The sequence below is a fragment of the Bombyx mandarina genome, chromosome 09 (genome assembly GCF_030267445.1).
Source record: "Bombyx mandarina strain Sakado chromosome 09, ASM3026744v2".
Classification (NCBI taxonomy): domain Eukaryota; kingdom Metazoa; phylum Arthropoda; class Insecta; order Lepidoptera; family Bombycidae; genus Bombyx; species Bombyx mandarina.
The window spans coordinates 423,659-449,280 of NC_143216.1; the positions used below are offsets into that span (position 1 = coordinate 423,659).

Sequence of the window (25,622 nt, forward strand, 5' to 3'; positions counted from 1 at the left end):
ATGCACATTGACAACCAGACGTGCCTACTTCTGTTCATAATTAGTTTTAATTACTTTTTATTTCGTATTTGCTTTTATTCTCCCTGGGTATTTTTGATACAGTGGTAGCATTCAGAGTAGGAATGGGAAAAGATACGCGATCTCGATGCCGACTCTCTGTATGATATATAGCCAGGACAGGAAAAACGATACGGCAGTCGCATCAAAACGATAAAGGTAAATAGATAACTAACTATGCTACTGTATCATTTTTTCACACCAAAAAACATATTTAACAGAAAATAGTAGAAATTCATTTTATTTGCGAACCTTATTCATACATATCTTCCAAAACTGTGAAATAGAATCAGAGTTGAAAAGAAACAGAACAAAAGATTGTATTATGTGTTTTTTAGATAAAATAAATACAACAAATTTGCGAAACTATCCCGAAAATGAAGTCCACAGAATTAGCAGGATAACGGCTCTACGGCTATTTATAAGAAACCATTTGTGACTGGAGCCTCCTCGGTTACTGGTACTCTTTCACCGTCTTTCTTCTGTAGCGGCACAATGCTCACCCCTCATTTTTGCTTACGCACCAAATTTCTCAGTCCCCCACTCCTATCTTAAATAATGATGATAGGATATATTGGAAGTCCACGATTGCACTCTTATTCCGACCTTTCCTTGACGAAAACTTTATGAGCTTCGAAAATAATCAGCACATTTAATTTTCCAAATAGTTTGGATTCTTTAACTACAAAACAAATGATCACTGATTATCAAGTCGGGTGTGAACTATCAAATGAACCAATTCAAAATTTTACTTTATGAGCGGATGAGAAATGTAGTTTATAAATAATGACCACATAAACTCTGTGTTGAAACTAATAATTTTGACTAGATTAGCATCAGTGTTCTATAGTGGTTCACATTACGTAGCCCCCATTGTCGTGAGGCCCTCCAAACTGCGTTGATTCTACTGGAGCTGCTTTCACAGCCGGTCCCCACTCTGGAGTTGGAGTAAACAACTGCTTGCCTCTCTGGAAAAGGGAAAGAATTTTCTTTATCTGGTGGTAGGACGCCTCGTGAGCCCGCACGGGTAGGTACCACCATCCTGCCTATTTCTGCCGTGAAGCAATAATGCGCTTCGGTTTGAAGGGTAGGACAGCCGTCGTACTGTAAAACTTGAGACTTTAGAATTCATATCTCAAGGTATTTATGTTGTAGATGTTTATGGGCTCCGGTAACCACTTAACACCAAGTTAGCCGTGAGCTCGGTCACCTAACTAGCCAATAAAAATAAAATACTCTGCATCTTATGAGCTGCAGGATTTTATTCATATTTACTGCTGATTCATGCTGAGCATTCGGAATTCAGAATCATTGTACGTAATGTTTATATACAGTGTCGAACCAGAGGTTGAGATTACAAAAACCGTATGACATTGCTGAATGATTAGCTTGTTTACAATAAATAAGACGCAATTTAATGAAATGTACAATGTTCATAAAACACTTTCGTTTATTATGTTGATATTATAGCCTCTACTAGATAAAGCTTCTATCAAAATGTACCAAGATAAGATTGACATGATTTGACAAGCTATTAGGCAACAGCTACCGTGTTAATCACCAATATCAGCAAAACAAGTTAGTTCCTTTGAAATATACAATACCTTATGTTTCGATATTTTTGGCCAGGAAACTAAAATCCGATAAGAGACATCGGAGGACGGGCAATTATATAGTTTTCATCAAAAATGTACCGAAGTACCGTATCTTATTGTAGACCTATAGTAGAGTCCTCAGTCTATCTGGTACAAAGCACTATATTATTTTAAGTTCGCTATACCTCGGATGGCAACGCATACAGCAATTTGAAGTTTAACATTGCTCATTCTTTTTGAATTAGTTAAGTACAAAGCTCACACGCCATTTTCGGGTAATAATGATTTTGGTTTATGAACATGAGGTAGAGGGGCCCGATTAGACCGCTAGAAAACTCCGATCAGAATATAAGATAGGAGTAAATTAATAATATAAAATTTGTAATGAGCATATCGAGTGAGAATTAAATAATCGATTTTATCTTTAACTAACGACCCGCCCTCGCTTCGCTTCGGAAACATTAAAACACAATGAAAAAAAAAAAAAAAAAAAAAAAAAGAATAAGTAGCCTATGTTCATCAGGGACAATGTCGGCTTCTAATGGAAAAAGAATTTTTCAAATCGGTCCAGTAGTTTCAGAGCATATTCGAAACAAACAAACAAACAAATCTTTCCTCTTTATAATATTAGTATATATATTGCTCCTTCAACATTCAAATTGTAATTTGAGACATTCTTGCCAAAGAGTAATTGTTCCACCGTTTGCTTAATTTTATTCAAATTTGTTACCACTTTACGAAACACTATAAGCTTTGTGTTTCGTGAAAGAACCAGTTGAATTTCTCACTTTAAAGAAAAAAGTGGGAATTTCAACTTACTAGCTATTAACTAACTAGCATTATATTCTATATTATTTGTACCAGTAAAACAAACAGGATAAGATGACTGCACTTAGAGCCTGAATATGAAATGTCTTTAAAAAAAGATGCTAACTCTGACCAAACATCGAAATCAGATCCCGAGGTGCGGTAGTCAGAATCTCTAACTACAAAACCAGCATTACATTCAAATAAAAAAGCCAGTAACGATCACATAATTATACATAATATATTGTACCTATATTCTGTGAAGGTAACATATTTTTTATAAAATATGCCCCTTTGAAATTAATATTTATGTAGTATTAGGATATAACACTACTTACGTATCCATGGTAGATAGCCCAGGCAACTCCTACAGGGAATAATACCAGTGTGGACAGCCCAACCGCCCAGCCCAGCAAATCAGCGAATAACGGGAAAACATAGTCTTCGTAAGCTGGAGCTGTCCAGTCCGAAAATATGAAAGCTAGAATACCCTGAAAAACGTAGAAATACTTATTGGATTGATTTCAAACTGATAAAGTTATTAAACATTAGGTAGCAAATTTCTTTCAGGCCAAATTACCTCTAATTCTAATTATCTCCAATCCAAATAGTGATTGCCAAAAAACTTATCTTTGCTCACGAAAAGAGGATTGGAACCTCCAAATGCACATTTTTCGTACGTTAAGATCATTCAACCATGGGATATTTGTTGGGATTATTCTTTAATAACATTTATAATAAATGTTTTTTTTTTACTTAAAGGGAACTTATTCATAACCCGTTCATTCACACAAAGGCACAACCATCTTGCTTATAAATAATGCTCGGTCTTCTGTATTGAAGAGAGAGTAAGAGTAGCACAATAGTGTAGTAATAAATACTCACAATACTACCAAATGGTACGATGACAGTCCAAACGGCCCTCCAGTAGAATCGAAGAAACTTATTTAGGGTCATGCCCATCGTGGCCAAATCTTTAATTGCTCGATTGATGCCGTAACTCCAAGATACTGCCACACACTGAACAAAAAATACCCAAGTTTTAATAGACCGTCACTTTTTGCATTTTTATCCATTCAATTTAAATCTTTAAAATGAGTTCAAAATCATAACGAACTTAACAAACAAACAGATAGACTATGCTAAATATTTACAAAAACCGTGTTATGGAATCATTCCAACCTTTCGCCTAATTTATTTTACTCTGTATTCATTATTTTGCTATCCCAACACGCTAAAAGCGTGGGCTTACAATATATAAGACTAAGCGATGGCTTCGTTATTTGTATTCAGAAAGTTTGTAGCAAAAAGTGAAGTACATTTTGAACTTTACCTCGGCCATACCGATGAGAAGGATAGCCCAAGAGGCCGTGTTCCAATCGAGGAGAGTCAACAAGTAGACGCCTCCGCTGAAGCACATCGGGATCCCCAATATGAAGCACATCATACACGTAAACGCTGTTACCTGTTGATTTTGAATCATTGTAGGACGAATATTAAAAATATAGTATCTTAAATATCGCTCATCAATCTCGTCCAGCTGTGAGTGTCATTTATGAAGTTATTACAATCCATGAGCCTACGTAAACTAATGATGCAATTCAAAACGGAATAGTTGCTGCTAAGTGTAGTTAGAAACGGAAGCCCACAATTCATCCTATTACTTTAGCTATGTTATGTATACGACAGAATAGATAGGATGAAACTTGATAAACTAGCTAAAAAACTAGCTAAAGATAAACAAGTACTACAAGCTAAAGAAGAAGGCGCCAAAGGTGGAGACGATACTTCAACCATCTTCAGGTAGAAGCTTGTCCCTATCCCTGTCATTGCCGAAGTGAGCACAAAAGTTACATGGAGTAAGCTATCAACTCATCTGTTGAACTATAGCCATAACAAAGCTGTTTTATTTCAAAGACTTACCCTCCAGTAGTTCTTCCTAAGATGCGGCCACTGGTCTACTATAGCAGTGTTGATCGCTTCAATACCAGCGAACTGACTGCCAAGACCCAAAATGAACAGCATGAAGAAGAATAATATTGACCACAGCTGAGGTACTGGCATCTGCAGTATAGCTTCTGGATATGCCACGAATGCCAGGCCAGGACCCTGTTCTGCTACGTCTATCGATAAAATGCCATAGTAAATTCTTTTTTTAATTTTTTATCTATTAATTGCTTCCGTTTAATGAGCACAGTTGAGTAAACGAGCTTGCAGGCCAGTTCGTAATAAATGGTTCCTGTCATACTTACATACATGTTATATCATTTAGTTTGGATTATCAAGTTATTAAAGAAGTTAACTGTACGTCTAAGCTGTCCAGTGACTTCTATCTTAATATGTCCGGCTGCTTATAAGAAGTGTAGTGATAAACACATGATCATCTATATCTATATCTATATCTATACTAATATTATAAAGAGGAAAGATTTGTTTGTTTGTTTGTTTCGAGTAGGCTCCGAAACTACTGGACCGATTTGAAAAATTATTTTTCCATTAGAAGCCGACATTGTCCCTGATGAACATAGGCTACTTTTTTTTTTTTTTTTTTTATTTTTTTTTTTTGGTTTCATGTGTGTTTTAATGTTTCCGAAGCGAAGCGAGGGCGGGTCGCTAGTAAGCTATAAAGAGATGATCACATTTTTAGTGTTGCATTATTAAAAACAGGATTATACTGAGCGTTATCCAATTTTCTCGAGCTGTGGACAAGATTAACAATATTAAACATCACCAACCCCTGCCCGACCGATATAAGTTAGTAAAGGAGACGTTTAGTTTGGTTTCTGTATAAGATATGTGACAAATAATATTAAAGACAAAAAATATTAATATATTCTCAATTTGACCACAGATTTTATACAATAACCAAAGTTTGACAATAAACAAAGAGTATATAGTAAGTTTTGTATCAAATACATGGTAATGTGTGTACATAATGTTTTTTTTTAATTGGTTTAATGTATTTTTTATCCATAATTTTAAAAAAATATTAAAGTTCTGCCCTCCTTCTCTATATTATCTATAAGTGTGGCAAATTTCCTACTCCTCCGTCCGCGCAATTTTCGTAAATAGAGTGTACAAAGTTTTTTCTTCACGTATTAATTAATATATTATAGATGTTACTGCCCATGCCTACAAACTTAGTTCCGCGTGCACATAGCAGACATGTGTAAACATATCCTCGATGCCTATATTTGACGTGAAATACGTTAATAATTCGGACATTTCAAGAGCTCTGTCAATACAAATTTATCAAGAGATAAACATAATAATAAAGTTTTCGCTGATGGCGTTGTTATCAAGTCGAGTAATTATTTGATAGGTGAATATAACGATGTCTGGTGAGCCGATTCGGAAGGCCGGTGGACTTTTGGTTCTGTTTATGGCACGTGTTTTATATTAATGTCGACGTTTTATCTGTGTCTGTTCAAAGATTTACGCAATGCCAATAAAATATTTTCAATTGCGTGGAGTGACGTTTACAGGCATTTTCAGACCTCATCGAGGCAGTGACGCCAATGAACCCAATCTCCTCAAAACAGCTCTGACAATAAACTATGTCACTCCAGTTGCGCTTTGATGAAAGAACACACTTTTTTTAGTATTATATTATTCTTTTAGAGTATACAGCTATATGGTCAGAAACAGTGCGCGGATAATTTCGTCCTGTGTACCCATATATCTCAATCGTGTTATACGGAGATTATCTGCACTAGATAAATGAAATTTGTCATCCATCAACCACATTAGAGAAGTGTATCGAAATCATGCCAATATTATCTTTGATCAAAAGTTAGTAAGCAATAATATAAAGTATCAGTTACGAAACAAGATTAAAATATACCTATTGAGTGCAACTCAAATTGTGAAGAAAGAAGAAACTTTTGAAAGAAACGTAAGCGGTTTCGACATTAGTTCCTTTTTATTAAAGTTAATAATTAGAAACAGGTGCGCTTCGATGCCCTTACAAACCCTGTGTTTGCCTTAATTTCAACAAATGTGTGGGAAATTCCGAAAAATGTTGATGCTGAAGTACTGAAAATAGTTTTAGAGCCAGATGCTTTATAAAGTTTTTGCGCTATAGGATATTTTTAGTTAGAACCATTCATTTATTTAACTTTTTTTGCCTATCTAGTGTAAGTAACCTCAAGGAGTTATTCTAGCTTCACCAATCATGCAGGTGAGCTCATGGGGCTTAGCTTAGGACATTTTACTGGCAACTGTCCCGACAAGAGCAGTGCTTCGCTGAATCTACCACCGGATTATTTAGCAGTGCGACAACGCAGTTTTCATGCGATTCCCTAACAATCGCGTATCTATTTGAAAATCACATAAAGGAATGATCAAATCTAATATTCAGTATTTAATCAAAGAGTTACCTCGTGAATGGAACTCTAATATTTATGAAGCGGTGTAGCGCAGTAAAGAACTCTCTTTTCAATAATCAAGAACTGATCAAGTCAAAAGAATTGTTATTTCCATCGGAACACTCATTACATGTTTAACAAGAACGGTGTCGACACTAGTAGGTGAAGGGTATTCTCTAACGGATCTGCTTCGCGTTCCAACATTGCTTATCATTAAGGGATCAACAAATATGAACCTGAGAAAACGATAAGTACTTGTGCTTCGCTTGTACTTGAATACAGTTGTCCGTGACATTAACGTTGTTATCGAGCTACCGAGATTTCTGGTACATGTTGTAAAATCATCGTAATCGCGGACGATCGATTATATAAGTCGTTGTGGCCTAAAAGGAAGGCGTCGTGGCCTAAAAGGATAAGACGTCCGATGCATTCGTATGTACCGATGCACTAGTGTTCGAATCCCGCAGGCGGGTACCAATTTTTCTAATGAAATACGTACTTAACAAATGTTCACGATTGACTTCCACGGTGAAGGAATAACATCGTGCAATAAAAATCAAACCCGCAAAATTATAATCTGCGTAATTACTGGTGGTATTTTTTTTTTTGTCAGGAGGAAATCGCCGTACTTCCGCCCTTCACTGGGGATGGAGGGCGGGGCATGTCGGAGTCGAAACGACTAAAACCTCCTGTTTCTCAACAACCAACTTATTACTATTATTTAATTACTGGTGGTAGGACCTCTTGTGAGTCCGCACGGGTAGGTACCACCGCCCCGCCTATTTCTGCCGTGAAGCAGCAATGCGTTTTGGTTTGAAGGGTGGGGTAGCCGTTGTGCTATACTGAGACCTTACAACTATATCTCAAGGTGTGTGGCGCATTTACGTTGTAGATGTCTATGGGCTCCAGTAACCACTTAACACCAGGTAGGCTGTGAGCTCGTCGACACATCTAAGCAATAAAAAAAATAAAAAAAAAATTCTTCCGGGGTAGCATTTTAATTACACACACGTTACACATCTCTGAGTTGAATTTCTGCTGCTGCGTTCAACTGTGAGTGTCATGGGAATGTGGTGATTTCGTATGAATCGAACACTTGATTCGGGAAAATCACAATCCTATAGAGGTAAGGAATTTATTTGCCATTCGTCGGTTTATTTTTCCGCATAGAAATATATCTCGTTTACTTGTAGCCGGATGGTATTTGGTCCGTTAGTGATAAGAAACGCTTTACCGTGGTTTTTGTATTCAAAAATCATGGATCAATTGGTTTCTGTCATTGTAAATACATTTAGAATATAAGGGTTGCTGTTCATCCGGTTGAATATTCGCCACCCACTTCCACCAGTATCTGGTGGAACGGGTTTACCACAGGATGGAAATCACAACTCTTTAAGAAGATCTAAAGATAAATTCATTTATTGAAAATTGGTGCAGTACGTACTTAGCACGTATTCATGATCAACTTTCACGGTGAAACAATAATCACAAGAATAACAACTCAATCCCAAAATAATCAATCACGTTATAACCGGTGGTTAATTAATGTGTCTATATGTGGCCATTCTGACAATTTCACGCATGGAACAGTAATACGTTCCAATCTGAAGGGTGAGACAGCCGTAATACTATTAATTAGAGACTTTGATTTCACGTCTCAGGATAAGTGGCACTGATTCTGTTATGTCGTGGGTATCCACTCAACACCAGGTGGGCCGTGAGATTATTGACCTTAAGTGGTAAAAATTATAACAATTACATACATAAATCTTGATCGAATAAAATTTAATCACATTTTTGTGACATGTTTAATATTTATATTATTCATAAGTTATTCTACTTGGAATCGCTAAACAAAATCTTATAATTCAAGTATTTTTGTACATTAGCTATTCAAGAGCTATGTTTGGTGGGTGCATGGTTAGATGAAATGGCAATTTAAGATTATTCCCGTTTTTTTTTATTGCTTAGATGGGTGGACGACCTCACAGCCCACCTGGTCTTAAGTGGTTACTGGAGCCCATAGACATCCACAACGTAAATGCGCCACCCACCTTGAGATAAAAGTTCTAAGGTCTCAAGTATAGTTACAACGGCTGCCCCACCCTTCAAACCGAAACGCATTACTGCTTCACGGCAGAAATAGGCAGGGTGGTGGTACCCACCCGCGCGGACTCACAGGGGTCCTACCACCAGTAATAAAGTTTTGACAGATTTAAGGTACCGACTTCCTATAGATGCGTAACGACCATCCTGTGGTTCAAATGTAGACGGATGATAACTTCGTAATTGAAACATTACTTAAAATAATTATATTTATATAACCGTGTGAAATAATAACATGCACTATGATTTTTTATGATTTTTTCCAAGAGAGTATCAAAGACACGATAGTGTCTTACTAAAAGGCAATCTAACAGCCGTTTGGGCTTTTAAAATACTTTAAATTAAGTACTTATAAATGATTGTGTAAAAGTTCTAGGTAGTCGATCTAAGTTTTATCGTTTCCGGTCTTCCTCATTTTAGAGTTTTTTGCCGCCTGACAAACCACATTGTGTTTGAAAAGTTCGATTAATCATCACTTACCTACGATGTTTCATTAATATATTTATCGCTAATATCGCTAAATGCCTAAAAAATGCCTTACCATCAACACTGACTCCCATGAGCTGAGCTTGAAATCCAAGGACAGAGAAGATGGCAAAACCAGCATAAATGGAAGTCAAGAAGTTGGCAAATGCGACGAAGACGGCATCGAAGTGGCAGTTGTTATAGAAGTTGTTGTAAGAAGCCAGAGTGACCAGGGAGCCGCAGGCCACACCAAAAGAGTAGAATATCTGTTGGAGCATAAAGTAATTAGGCTACAATTTACGGCCATTGAAGTGTTTGGGCTTGGCGTACATTGGACACTAACGAAAAGAAAAGAGAGATTTTTTTATTTTTTTATCTAAACAAAACAATGATAATACCTTTCAAACTGGAACACGTGATTACTTCGTAATAGAAATATGAGGTGGGGGCAGCGAACACATAATATAGGCTTTTAACATCTTGCAATACTTAGAGATAAATTAGTAAAAAAAGGTATGTTGGTTGTGATAATTTACCACATTTGAGAGAGTCATATTGCATATCTCTGCATCTTTCCGTTCGGTAATGCTAGAAGCTATTATCAAGTAATATTTTAAGGTATAATTTTTAAGACTTACTTGGGATGCAGCGTCACCCCAGACCTTGGCTTCCAGCAAGGTTGACCAAGTCGGCGTCAAGTAAAATAGAACTCCGTCCACAGCTCCTTCTAAAGTCACTCCCCGAATGAGCAGAGCCGTCAACATCACGTAGGGGAACAGTGCGGTAAAGTAGACAACCTTTCCTGCTGACTGGACACCCTTCGAAATACACGTGCTTCTTTGTGTAAAGGCAACTTGAGTATCAGACTGTGGCTGAACTATGCAATCTCAACAAAGTAATGTCCTTATACTAATGATATTTTAAACATAAACATGATGTTTAGAAATTTATTGAACGAGCGCTGACGAAGAAAATAGGGTAAAGAATAACAGATACTTGAGTTTTCATCGATTGGCAATTACATTAGTATTCATGATAAGTAGTTACATTTTTAATAACTACTAATTATCTCATCAAATCCCTTTTTTTTAAATAATTTGTTTTTAATTATAAAATAATAGACAAAATCCTGAATTTCACACATAGCAACAAAATACTTTCAATTCGATTATTTCATAAAAACACAATTCATTTCAATATGACAATTATGAAGTCGTCGTGGCCTAAAGGATAAGTCGTCCGGTGCATTCGTATGTAGCGATGCACCGGTTGTCGAATCCCGCAGACGGGTACCAATTTTTCTAATGAACTACGTACTCAACAAATGTTCACGATTTACTTCCACGGTGAAGGAATAACATCGTGTAATAAAAATCAAACCCGCAAAATTATAATTTGCGTAATCACTCTTGGGAGTCCGCACGGGTAGGTACCACCACCCCGCCTATTTCCGCCGTGAAGCAGTAATGCGTTTCGGTTCGAAGGGTGGGGTAGCCGTTGTAACTATACTGAGACCTTAGAACTTATATCTCGAGGTGGGTGGCGCATTTACGTTGTAGATGTATATGGGCTCCAGTAACCACTTAACACCAGGTGACCTGTGAGCTCGTCCATCCATCTAAGCAATAAAAAAATATATACATATATATATTTTTTAGATGAATGTATAATTACTTTTTGTCGTAATGCATGAAAAGTGTAATGTTCCATAGATATACATAAAAATACAGACAACACAAATTAACTTTAAAATTTTAAATTGCATTCAAATATCCTATCCTTTAAAATATAATTGGATTGCTTCACTGCCAAATTCGACAGGACGCGTTGTTCTAACTTTCACAAAATTTCCAACCGATACTTAAAACCGTCTAAGCTGTGCCTGTTTCATTGGATTATGCTGGACCAAGCCTCCTGTATTACTACAACGAACAAGTATCCGTTGGTCTTGTAGTAGAAGTTCTTTGTAAACACAAAGTAATGATCAAATTTAGTATCAGTCACAGGATCGATACACACAATCACTCAACAGCACCAGATAGCTCCTATTTCGAGATGAATGCTTCAAAAGGTATTCAAACGTTCATAGATTTGTTCAATTAAATAAGGCTCACTTTTATGACGCACAAAAATGCGATGACCCAGGAGAGAAATAGGCATCCCACGAGGTGCCACTGTATAGTGCCCCAATTAGTCCAGGACGCATCGCCGCGACCCAACACACGCTCGCTGCAAAAATAAATAAATGATAGTTAAATAAGTAGCAAATAAATAAAGAGAGAGAAAGAGAGATTTAAACCGCTAAATAAAATTTTAATCAAATACAACATGTGCAATTTAAAAAAAGCTCCGATGGAACTTACGCCTCTAGCCTCTAGGGATCGCCCACATACAAGGGCCGTGCCGAAAGCTTATGCTAGTCCTTGGTATTACCGATACAAATACTAAATATCCTTTGATATAACAAGGTTAGTGCTTCATGTTACAATAAATACGTAGGCTTCAAAAATGAAATTAATTTGTCTATTATACGTAATGAGCTAATTAATTGAGAGTCCTGGTGGCCTTGACTGTAACTGGAATTTTTAGTCTTTTAGTCTACTGTAGGCCCTGATTACTGCCCTTAACGCTTAGATAAACGACTGCCAAATTCCCCCTAATAAAAAAATCCCAGTCAGTTGTTTTTCTTGACTATGAAACCACAAACAAAAAGACCATGAAACAATAATAACATCTTAAAAACCATTGTTATTTTAAATCAAATTAACAACGAAAAACTTTGCTAATCAGTTGATCGTTATGCTAAAACTTATCAAATCAATATGTAAACCTGTATTTATTACTTCTTCAGCAATAACAATATTCGCGCTATCACAGATATAGAGTCACTCGCCGTAACGCTGATAGAGCTTAGTTTCCTACCCTGATTTTTCTTTGGCTCATATGTGGCTATATTATTTGATTTCGATAGATATTTTAACATTTTTAATATTAAACATATTTCTTGATATCTTCATATATAACAGTGTTAACTACGGGTGCCTCGCTCTGTGGTGTCTGTAGCCTCAAAATGACCTAGACCATTCATTTGATTAAGAAAGCACAACGGAGGCCAAACGTTTCTAGCTACTGCCAACAAAAACCATGAAAACCTCATAATCTTTGTCGAAACGTTCTAAGTGATGATGTATTTATTAATTATATTCATTCGTAACGGCCAACCATAATGGTTCGAAATATCCGACTTTAATTATTTGCACAACTTGAGGTTCAATCCTAGAAACTATACAAATAAGTATAAATTAAGTGACGTTAATTAATACGTGCTCCGTGACAAACGCGCTTTTAAATTAACTATCACAATACGAAAAGAAGCATTTCATAAAAACAAAATATGATAATCAATTCTCAAAAACCCTGAATTGATTACGTAATTTTAATCGAAACTTTCGTTTTTAATTTTTTTTAAGAAATTGATATGTTTTATCTAAGCTCGTCACATTCTTCAATGATAAGCGTATGATATACTTAGAGGAGAAACGTAGGTGATACGTGTAAGCTTACGGATTAACAAGAGACTAACGGACTTGGCAACGTCTGAAGTACGTTCGCAGTTTTATGTTTAATGACAATCGTAAACTAATAAAGAAGAAAATATTATTCTTCAGTTTTCGCGAGACGCCGACATATATTATTTAAAATCATTTTTACTGTTTAATCTCGCTTTTATTGTTTCTATAATATTTAATTACTCCGACATTTCGAAGAAATTACAGTTTTGGTGATCGCGGACGACGATGCTATTCGTTGCCTTTTAAATGTTTTTTTTTTTTATGATTGAAGGATCACTGGTGGCCCTGAAGCCTTTCCAGTTTCACTATCATAGGTGGGCGTACAAGGGCTCAACCAAAAGGGGTGGGATTAGCTAGCAGACGCCCGAGCGCCTCCGAAGGAGACCTAGCAACTCGAGGGCAGCTGCTTCGCGGACGAATCTACTACCGGATCGGTATCGCGACCCGCTCAAAAGATCCGGCGAGAAACTCAGCGGGCTGATGCATGGGTTAGGTTATAGCACGAACCCCTTGCCGAGTTCGACGAGTATGGTTAACGGGGTCCCTAAGCCTGCTCCAAGTGTTAGAGCTGAAGGCGTCTAATTCAAGAGCTATTGGATCTGACGGATCCGTAAGGACGTGTCTAGGACGTCAACGGTGACTGGCTCCTGCGTGATCAGGATTCGGGGAGGAGTCAGCGGCAGCAACGATAAGGCGATTATCATAACGCATAGCCTTATCGAAGTACCGTTCCGACGCTGACTTCATGTATTTCCGAATTGATTCGAGGCCCAGGTCGTCATGTAGGTTAACGTTCCTCACGAACCACGGTGCTCCGACGGCTAACCTGCAAAAGCGGGATTGTAGGGATTGGAGGGTGTCTATGTGTGTGCGGGCCGCGTGAGCAAGCACTACACTCGCGTAAGTCATGACGGGTCTTATGCAAGTTTTGTAAAATGTCACCTTGTTCCGAAGGGACATTTTACTTCGCTTACAGATCATGGGGTAGAGTCTGCCGAGAATAAGCGCGGCGCGGTCGCGGACTGATTTTATATGCAGGCAGAATGTCATCGATGCATCCAGGGTGACTCCCAGGTAATTGACCTTCCTGGCCCAGGGTATGGGTTGACCGAAGAGGGTAATCAGCGATGTGAAATCCCTCCTCCTAATCCGGGAGTTAATCCGTGTGGAGTTTCCTCTTTGAAATAGCACCGCAGTTCTTTTCGCTGGATTGACGTTTATGCGCCATTTTCGGAACTACTGTCCTAGCTGCGCTCTGGAGTTTCCTCACGATTAGGGAATTGAAAATAGCTTAAGGATATTATCTGTAGAAATAGTTTGGTAAGTGTTGACAAGTAAGACATAATTGCATTCATGATTCACTTCCATAAATTAAGAATAACATAAAATTAAAATTGATTTTCCATTCATTACGAGATAGCATAGCATAAATAGAAATCAAAAGCATAGCATAAATAGAAATATGAACTGTCATTACGTTTAATATTGAATGAAGGTGTTGCAAACGATCGCCACTCACAGAAATTATTCACGATATTAATACGATTATAAATCAGATTACAGTTCCGATAAGAATTTTTGATAACGAAGCGTCGACCTCAAGACGAAATCCTGAACGTTCACGCCTCCTCACATCAATTCACTATGCAATCTATATCTATGCAATCTTTATGGAGCAATAAACATATCATTGAAATTAATTAAATAATAAATATTGACGAAAATAATATAGTATCGGCATCCATATTTTTTTGTGTTAGTCCGAAGTTGCCAAAGTACATCACGTTACGTTGCATAAGTAAAAATAAACCGAGCATTATTGCTAAATAACTCAGCTATAATGCTAACTTAACAAATCACTAATTTCATAAGTGGTAAATTCCATGTCAATTATCTAGTTATCGAAATCAGGCTACCTTTATCGAATATGCCACTTCATTATTATGTCGAATCGATTTTAAAGCAATGACTCTCCTGTCCGTACTATCAGGAAAATTACCATTTGTTTTACCATTGTTTATATACATATTTATAATCTTGGATTAACTACATACCTACATGACAGTGGGGAATTTACAAAAAAATATTGAAATTCAAAAAAAAAGATAGCAATTTGTAAGATATGAATTATTTTATTGGGCATACTTTGACCAAACATGTAGATACTTGTTTGATTTCTACTGCAAAATAGTATTACTGGTGAGAATAAAATACCCACAAACATTACCACAAACATTGTGACTTTATGTCAAAATTGCCTTCAAATTAGTAAATTGGGAAAATCTATCATCATCTCATGCGTGTGGAGTCGGAGTCCAGAGGAGTCATTCGGTTTTATAATAAGAAAGGGTAAAAAGAGATGAAACTCACTTATAATATTCCTCTGAAGCCAATACTCTTGTGATATTAGAATACCATGGCACTTGATCGATTCCATCTAAGCAATATTTGTCATCAAGAGGCTCAAACCCAGACCTCTCACAAATTTCACCGATGCTCATGCACTGTCTCATAAAAAATGTCAGGTCCGTGTATATCCCTGTGTTGTTCTCACGACAAACCCTATCGTATTCTCCGCTGTAACAAACTAAAACAAAAGAAAATACATTAATGATTTGTATTTACATTCGTCCTAGTACACTAAATTTTCGGAAACTTCATAATCCAGCGTTCGTTAGAAGTTACCGCCCTCATTAGCATTTGAAATTTCAGGAGCACGCCAAGCGCTGAGAACCGACAATGAATCTTTTGAAATTTTAGATGAAAACGAAATATGTCAACGTACTGAGGTAGTTCCGAGGAGAACATGCTGCTACGTTAATTTTATTGTGGCTTCCAAACAGTCAAACGCAACTGATTACTTTTAACAAGCTCATTTTTAAGTATCGTGTTAATGCTAAGCTACGGCGTTATTTATTTTTTTGTACAGGACAAAATCACCGAATCCCCACTTCCCCGGCGGATGGGTATGTGGGATTTGAGCCTCAAAAACTCCTGCCGCTCACAGCCGGCGCCCGACCCCGAACTGAGCCGGAGTCCAGTCGGAGTCCTTGAGACGGCGGAAGCTACGGCCTGTGGCGGGTTTCCTGACCTACCCTGACTTAGACACATTTGACTTTCACAAGAGTCCATCTCAACTATTGTTGGACCATATCTTAAAAGCGCCTCTTAATATCCTCACTATCATTGACCTAATTTGAAATCACTGTGATCAAAAAGTGTTTTTTATTTAATTTGAAAAAATAATTCACTAGCATAGCCTTAAATTTATACACTAGCCCTTCTGTGAACATATTTACATCTGAATCTTTCCTAATTTTCGTATTTCAAACATCATTTGAGCTGTATTTATGATTTGTTCAATAACAAAATTTATAACTGTCCAATAAGTGTTTAAGTAACAAATTTTTGTAGATGTACATAAATGAATCATCGAGCTGTGTGTGCCTCTGTTATACACTCCGCTACTAATCCATACGCACAACATTCATTAACATGATCGATACGCAGATACGTGAGTCGAAACACGTCATAGCTTACAATGATTTAGGAATTCTGATACCTAAATTGTTTTTGCTGCCATTAATATTACAGAAGGTTTTTCTTACCGCACACTCGCATACAACTTACTTGGTGGGTTCGGCAAAATTAGTTATGCCACGACTTTCTTACGTAGCGATAATTATCTTTAGTGAATAAAAGTACAATATTTTTAAGAAAAATGGGTTAAATACTAATAATACATAATTATTATAATGCGATTTTTCTCCTCCAATACTTACACAGCATTTAACATCAACAATGCAAGGACACCCAAACGATATTTATTCCTACATTTTCGTCGGTACCCTAAGGGGATATTCTAGCTACGCGCGGACGGGTAGGTGAAATCACGGACTCAACCTGAGAGAATTTGCTAACACTAGCCTCAACAAGTCCAGTGCTTCGCAGAATCTACCACCGGATAGGAAGATTCGACGAGAAACTCAGTAGGCTGTGTTTATGGGTTAGGAAGCCAAACAACAAAAATATTAATTTGTTAGTTCATTCATTTCATTACATTATTCACAAGCAAGTGACCTGTATAAATTGCCTAAATATCTAAGTCACTTACAATATTTATTTTAAAATAAATATACCTAACCTAATTTTGTATTTGTATATAAGAACGTTTCTCAACACTACCTTCATATTTATACATATTTATTATTTTAAGTTTCAATTTATAAATATACTAGCCGTACTCGCCCGCTTCGCTGCACATTTAAAATTTACATTATTATTTATTGTCATTATTATTAGGGAGTCCAACACTCATATAAATATTATCCTATCTATTAAGTACAATATGTATTTTCTACATGGATACCAAGTTTCAAGTCAATCGGATGCATGATTCAGTAGTTATAACGGAACATCCGCAAAAACCACTGTAGATTTATATATTAGCATATATTATATAAGTCTACACTCGAATGCTAAGTGGCTCTCAAACTTTGTACAACTCGACCAGTCCAGTACTGTATTCAAGAATTTACAGCCTATTAACTGTAACAAGATTCTACGCAGTTCTCAAACATTTCTACTCTTGTTCGTTGTTGTTTTGGCAACTATCTTTGGACGATACAATAACTTAAGGACTTATCTGATAGCTTTAATTCCATAACTCGGGAAATCTTTGTTTTCAATATCGACCTCTTCTCTAAAATTGAAGGTATTAAGCAATTATCGGAAACGATTGACGTTAAAACATAAGCTTTTTTTTATTGCCTTTGTAGGCAGACGAGCATACGGCCCACCTGATGGTGGTGGTTACCGTCGCCCATGGACTTCAACAATGCCAGGGGCAGAGCCAAGCCGCTGCCTACCGTTTTAAGAAATGAAGTCTCAACTCTCCCTTCTAACAGTAACTTGTTTCAAAAATAAACAGACAGAATCTGGTCAGGGTCACTATATGATCAAACACCGTTAATTTAGCTAATTTATTAAGTTTCTGGAATTGGGTTTTCAATACATGGGCTCTGTAGAATTTAATAGATGTACTGTATGCTCGTCACCCGCTCTACTTAGGATAGGTAAGTCTCAGCAATCAGACACGCTTGATACAGCTGGTTTATAATACGAAAATCATATAAATGAAATTATCTTCCTCTACCGGAGGTTTGTGACCATTAGGTTTGTATCCTAAGCCCTGTTTGCTGCTGAGCAGAATCATTCTGAAGCCAGGTCTCCCGTGATCTTGTTAAAAACTGAAGTAGATCTTATTTTACTAATAGAATATTCAATTGGAAAACTTACAATCAGTATTGTAGTCATTATCACAAGATCCCCAGCCCAAGTTTCCTCCAATAGAAACAATCGTGTAAAACAGCGTCCAGGCCACAATGATCATATAGTAAATTGAAATGATGCTGATTACGACCAAGGTACAGTAGCCGAGCCCACTGAAGAATGGAGAGATCGCACTGAATGCCTTTAGAGGACCCAACCCCGTGTACTGCCCTATGTACAGCTCCAAGTAGAAGATTGGCAGACCGATGAAAATCAACATCAAGAAAAATGGAAGTAGGAAAGCACCTGTAACAAACAGACTATTTGTAGCTATCTCTGTAATAGAGGAACCTCATGGAATCTTATAAATTTTAATGTTAAGTCAATATCGCGCCCCGGATCGAATTATAGTACAGTCGTGTGATCAAAGGTCTCATCGTAAATCCTCAAGGTGGACAGTGATATTCAATTATACTGTACAATAGCCACAGCTATTTCTTACACAGTCTCGGCTTTTAGTGGTAGTCGTAGTCTAACAGTAAATCAAAACTTTGGGTGTATTTCAAGAAAAACATCCTCCTACGCACATGTTGAGTATAATCTTATTTAATGGACAAGTCTTACCAGAAAGTAACATAGAAAGAGGTAAACCTTTAAATAGATATATAGCTGAATTTATTAATTTAGCACATTGCGCTCCGAGACATTGCACAATTGGGATTGTTTGCAGTGCATATATAATATGTTACATTTTTTTTTATAAAATCAATCAACGATACTTGCAATTATACCGGGACATATAAATATGAAAGCTTCCAATGTAACTGAGCTTATTAAAAATCGTAAAACGGGATGTGACCACTGTAACCCTATGACCACTAACAGTACACTGTATTACAGTAAGCTAAGAATGTTAATCAACCTACCTCCGCCGTTTTTGTACGACAAGTATGGGAATCTCCAAACGTTTCCGAGGCCAACGGCGTAGCCCAGGCAAGCGAGAATGAACTCCAGAGGTCGGCCCCACTTCGCCCTGTCTGGCGTCACATCTTGGGTTGTTTTTTGTGTTGCCCTGCCATTTGCGTCTCCCTAAACCAAATCAAAGCTTTCATTTTAGATTTTTGAAGTGAAACTTCTATAGGCGCGTTGGGATTAAAATTGAACTCTTTTTTTATTATTGCTTATATGGATGCACAAGCTCACAGCCCACCTGGTGTTAAGTTGTTACTGAAGCCCATAGGAATCTACAACGTAAATGCGCCACCCACCTTGAGATATAAGTTCTAAGGTCTCAAGTATAGTAACAACGGCTGCCTCACCTTTCAAACCGAAACGCATTACTGCTTCACGGCAGAAATAGGCAGGGTGGTGGTACCTACCCGGGCGGACTCATAAGAGGTCCTACCATCAGTATTTACGCAAATTATAATTTTGTGGGTTTGATTTTTATCACACGATGTTATTCCTTCACCGTGGAAGTCAATCATGAACATTTGTTGAGTACGTATTTCATTAGAAAAATGGGTACCCGCCTGGGATTCGAACACCGGTGCATCGCTCAACACGAATGCACCGGACGTCTTATTTTTTTCACTTCTTTCACGCGCATCAAATTACACGCGCACCATTTTTTTTACTGTTTATATAAACAATAAATTTTAAAAAAAAATAAAAAATGGTGCGCGTATACCATATGGGTCGGTAAGATCATGGCCCCCCTAGTGTTGAGTCGTTACCGAAACCCATGGACATCAACAACTTCAATGCCGCGTCCCATCTTGAGACATGAATCCTAAGTATCAGTTTTATAGCATAACGGCTGCCATTGTTGTTTTAATCTCTCTACAGGTGCCTATAAAATAACACAATGCAGCTGCTCGCGATTACCGTATCGCAATATAAAAATCAACTTAATTCATGTTGTAAATGTGAACAATATCGGGATGCCATTATTAAAGTATAATTAGAATTTTGATTACATCACTATGAGTAATCAACGGTATTTGCAAACAATACATTGCTTTGCAACATAGCCTGGGACATTTATATATATACTTTATTTATTTATTGCCTAGTTGGATGGACGAGCTCACAGTACACCTAGTGTTAAGTGGTTACTGGAGCCCATAGACCTCTACAATAACAATGTATCCCACCTCGAGATATACGTTCTAAGGTCTCAGTATAGTTACAACGGATACCCCACCCTTTAAACCGAAACGCAATACTACTTCACGGCAGAAATTGGTGGGGTGGTGGTACCTACCCGTGCGGACTCACAAGAGGTCCTACCATCAGTAATTTTATATAATATATATACTATATAATTTATATACTAGAGACAGGACTTGTTGCCAGCCCGCACTAGTCCTGCATTTTATTACAGGTAAAAATCATGGATTTTGATTTGAAGGGTGAGACGGCCGTTCCTTTTGTTATCGAATACAAATGAAACTTTAATTTATCGCTCAAGGTGGATATTTAGATGACGGTGAGGACTCCAACAGCCGTTGAACGTAGGCCGTGAGCTGATTTGCTCATCGAAGAATATAAGCCAATCAAAAAATTCATTATCATTATGACATCATATTATATATATGATTATGATCTATATGTCGCCTTCCGCTGCCGTCTCCTAACCAAAAAAAAAAACTAATTAATTGAAACTGTAATATGCGATACCATTTTTCGAACGAAATATGCTTCAAAATCTTTTGTCCGCAGATCTTGTAGGTTGTATGATACTAAGTTCCCTAATGCTGACATCTTTTGTTTATAGCTTCTAGCATATTTGTAAGGTGATTAGTCCGATGAGTATTATTAAGTATTATAGTGTAAGTGTTTTTGTTTTTTTATGTAAACTTAAATTTCAAAATTTATCTTTTTTCCCTTGTTCACTCTCTACATACCTAGTCAGGTCATAAATTCTGTCACATGTTTAAAGTAAAATAATTGAAACAAGTTTATTCATTATGTAACCATTCATATACCAAAGTGAACTTAACAAAACATAGATTCTTATGACACTAAAGTTTATTCAAAATGACCTCCGTGATTTTGAATACAGGCCTTCAATCTGCGCGGCCAGTCGTCTATCGCAGCACGAACGAGGTCCATGTCAATATCGGCGGCTGCCTTAATCAAGGATGTCTTGAGTGACTCCAAATTGGGATGAGGCTTTGAGCACGCCTTTTCCTCCAAGTGTTGCCATATCTTGTAATCTAACGGATTCAAATCTGGACTGAAGGAGGGTCAGTCTTCGTGCCGGATGAAGTCGATTTCACGCGCTGCCAGCCAGTCTTGTGTGCTCTTCGCTCTATGAGCTGGCGCCGAATCTTGTTGAAATACCCAATGTCTGTTATTCAACATGGTATGAGAAACAGGTTCCACAAGGTTCGTCAGGACTGTATTTTGATACACAACTGCATTCGTTTTTACACCTTTCTCACAAAAATGTACCTCTGTTAAGCCGCAATAAGAAACTCCCAACCATACCATGAGCGAGTATGAAAAATAACCTGGTTGGACACGGCGGAATACGGTTGCTCGCTTCTTCACTGCTGTGTGCGTACACCTTATCATTTTGTTTGTTGTAGCTCTCTTCTACGGTAAAAATTTTTTCATCCGAAAAAAGAATTTCCCGATATTTTTTTCCCTGGTACCTCTTCAACAAAGCGCGGCATCTCTTCAGTCTCAGGTCCATTAGACGAGCATTCAAACGATGTCCTGTTTTTCTTCGATATGCCCGAAGCCCTAAGTCTTCATTTAACACCCTTTTCACCGTGGTTCTGCTTAACCCCATCTGAAGGGCCAACAGTTTCTGCTTACATTTGGGATTTCTTTGAATTCGCGCCTTCACAGCTTTTATCACTGCTGGAGTCCTAACAGACCGAAGGCGACCACTTCTTGACCTGTCATCTACACTAGAGTCTTCATTGTATCGTTTGATGGTACGATAAACGAATCTTTTGGTTATATTCAAATTTTTCAGTATGTTAAAAATTTGAATTGGCGCGTAACCGCAACGATGCAACGCAATAACGGTCTTCTTTAAGCGTCCACTCCATATTTAAAAATGAGTAAAATTCTAAAAGTATACCTTTTTATTTTCATGAACAATTCGGAATTCGAATTCAATAAACTTTTTTGTGGCCAGCATTCTAAAAGAAAAGTTTTTACTGTGTGACAATACTTATGACCTGACTAGTTATATGTGATTTTTATAGTAGAAATATGTTTGGTTATTGTTTTAGTCATTTTTTTAATATTATATGTTTATTTGGTACCGTTGGTTTCCCATATAAATTTATAAATAAATAACTAAATAATGACTAAAAAGATTTAAATGTATTATAGCAGATTTCTAAGAATGTTTTTGGTAGAATTAATACAGAAGTTTATAGTTCTCTGGTGCGGTTTGACACAGCTCAAGAACGAGGTTGGTTCTCGGATATTTGCTCTGTGACTCAGTCTTGTTTTGAAGAATGACTTCAACATATTTCTTAAGGCAGTCACGTTGGCTCTCTGCGATGGTTACAATTACAGTTAGTTACATACTTTTTAACATTACATATGTAAATTAAATTTCGATGTTGTACAATTACATTTTAATATACGAACCATCCCACTGTGAAATTATGTGAAAATTAGAAATCAATTAACTAAATCCCTGCACATCATTATACTATCTTTAATATTAAAGTATGAATTCACTGGAAAAAAACACATTCATTCAATTAACATAGAATATGTTATGCTCGTAATATCATAGATAAAGTGCAAAACACATTTTTATCTAACATAGTGCCTGATTTGATTTACAAAATGTATTAATTGCCACACAATCTAAAGATATTGTGACGAAATGTGATAACAACTGGTCCTTAAAACACCCAAATCAATTGAGTACATTACATGTAGCGTTTAGTATTAACAAGTGCTATTGTGAAACTAAAAGACTTATGCACTAGACAGAAAGTTAGATAGGAAATATGTAATATTATTGCAAAAGATCAATTTGTGCTTAATCAAGTGATATAGAGAAAGGCTGATCTACCATATATAACACTGGGTAGCAATGGGGCTAAATGAAGGCAGGCAGACTTAGGCATTTTGGTATGATCCGATGATGCCCAAGAGCATATTATGCCAAAAAAAGATACAAACTGTATCGGAAATTTTCGGAATAGCATATTCATCAAGTACAAACCAAATCCTATATAAAATATAAAATTTTTGAAGTCGTCGCGGCCTAAAGGATAAGACGTCCGGTGCATTGGTATCTAACGATGCACCGGTGTTCGAATTCCGCAGGCGGGTACCAATTTTTCTAATGAAATACGTATATAACAATAAATGTTCGCGATTGACTTTCACAGTGAAGGAATAACATCGTGTAATAAAAATCAAACCCGCAAAATTATTATTTGCGTAATCACTGGACCTCTTGTGAGTCCGCGCGGGTGGGTACCACCGCCCTGCCTATTTCTACCGTGAAGCAATAATGCGTTTCGATTTGAAGGATGGGGCAGCCGTTGTAACTTACTTGAGATCTTAGAACTTATATCTCAAGGTGGGTGGCGCATTTACGTTGTGGATGTCTATGGGCTCCAGTAACCACTTAACACCAGGTGGGCTGTGAGATCGTCCACCCATCTGAGCAATAAAAAAAATATAAAAAAATGATAAATTATTTTCACAAACATATAACGTTGATCCGAAACTACTAAAGAATCTTAAGTCCAGAACATTAATTGCGTTTCTAACTTGATTGCATAAGCCCTTTAAAATGCGACAACTTTAAAATGGTTTTAAATTTTGACCTCAGTAAAATCAAGAAAAATTAAACGATAAAAAGATGTTTGTTGGAATTTATCTCAGTACGATTACGATTGAGATGTATTAGCTTCCGCCCGTCTGTACTTAAAGCTTCAATCGAGTGATGTCTGTACTCAAAGCTTCAATCGAGTGATGTTGCTCTATAAGCTGGTATTTCCCACTACCCTACTTGTAGATATGTATGTATTATTTTACAATCGACCAAACAATTCGAAATGTTGAATGATTTAAATGGATTAAACTGTATTAGGTTCTGCGTCTAGATAAATGTGGTATAAATCTTTTTTTTCATTTTATCATTTCTTACAAAGCCGTAGAAAGTCGATAATATTTTAATATGTTATTTTAGTAACACACGCAATATCACCGTTGACAATTCACTTGGTTTGGTTGTATTGTTATTGATAAGCAAACCAGCCCTAAATTCGACTGTGAGTTTAATTACAATAATTCAGTGAATAATTTTTAATAGTAAATTTTAGATCTCATTCATGTATAAGTACAAACAGCATCCTCCAAATATGAGCGCTGAATACTTTACGATAATAATATAATACATAAGAATAGGAGAGTGGTAGCTAAATATTTGTGACCCCAAGAGGCTCGGATTTGGGAGGAGAACACTTAACAGGTCTTCTACCGTAGTAAGTTATTAATAATACGAAGAAAATCTTCCCCAATTTTTACATGAACTTAACGAAAATGGCATTTATATTTATTAAAATTGAAAAATATTTAGAACGTCCACAACGAAGTTAATACGTTTACTTCGTAACTTATCATTTAAAAAATGATAAAATTTTACATTTTTACACCTGCAGCTAATGAAATAACCGTTTCATTAACAACAAATTAGCTTACACAGGAATTTCAACTCTGTGAAAAGAGCAAAAAACTAAAATTTCAATAATTATACAAATTAAAATATCCTCAATAGCAAACAAATATTATGAAATCACCCATAGAATGCATCCATTCTAAAAACAACCGTGAATTATTTAACAAAGGCACAGAAAAGTTTCCTTAATTTAAAAAGAACACCTACCTTATTCATAGTGTAATCTCCACTAGCCATTGCAAGTATAAAACCAACGAATTACGGCGACTCAATAAACTGTTAGGAAACATGTGAACGATACACGTATGTTCGGAAAACGCGGCAAACACCACACGCTCAATATACGTATGCAATGCAACACGCGACTACCGAAGAATGTACGAAAATTATACCTGTTATCAACAGGTTCATATCTCCATTGATAACGCGATCAGCCGATATTAATGTCGATGTGTCTGTTTTATTGGAGTAGTCAGGCCAGTGGTCTATTAGCAGGTTGGTAACAATGTATCGGTCAGATGTTGTATGCTGCTAGGGCCTGTTGCCAGTGAAAAATACAATCTTACTCTTAGTCGTATTGGGAAGGTATTACAGGTATAAATATTTTCCGTTTCGCTCTCGCTTCGATCTCGTTGATCTAAAGGACTGTCCAGACAGAGCATGCGACCCGCGACACATGTTTTAATCAGAAAATAGTTTTGGAGAT

General features: G+C 36.8%; 1 protein-coding gene across 1 annotated transcript; it reads right to left on the reverse strand.

The window, feature by feature from the left end:
* Positions 1–373: 373 nt before the first annotated feature.
* LOC114253402 (sodium- and chloride-dependent glycine transporter 1) lies at positions 374–25,277 on the reverse strand. The gene is made up of 12 exons (XM_028188271.2): positions 25,124–25,277; positions 19,167–19,329; positions 18,268–18,546; positions 15,340–15,556; positions 11,512–11,626; positions 10,036–10,215; positions 9,474–9,663; positions 4,383–4,582; positions 3,793–3,924; positions 3,345–3,479; positions 2,798–2,950; positions 374–1,025 (listed from the first exon to the last, which is right to left on the reverse strand). Exons 1-12 carry the CDS (start codon positions 25,151–25,153, stop codon positions 912–914), a joined length of 1,908 nt encoding a protein of 635 aa, XP_028044072.2. The 5' UTR covers positions 25,154–25,277; the 3' UTR covers positions 374–911.
* Positions 25,278–25,622: the final 345 nt, after the last annotated feature.

Excerpts from the sequence above, each read along its gene's own strand:
- LOC114253402 (XM_028188271.2), bottom strand. The coding sequence starts at position 25,153 with ATGGCTAGTGGAGATTACACTATGAATAAG. Across the intron at positions 18,547-19,166 it reads GTCGTACAAAAACGGCGGAG|GTGCTTTCCTACTTCCATTT; the intron begins GTAGGTTGATTA and ends TGTTTGTTACAG. Across the intron at positions 4,583-9,473 it reads CATGGGAGTCAGTGTTGATG|ACGTAGCAGAACAGGGTCCT; the intron begins GTAAGGCATTTT and ends TTTTATCGATAG.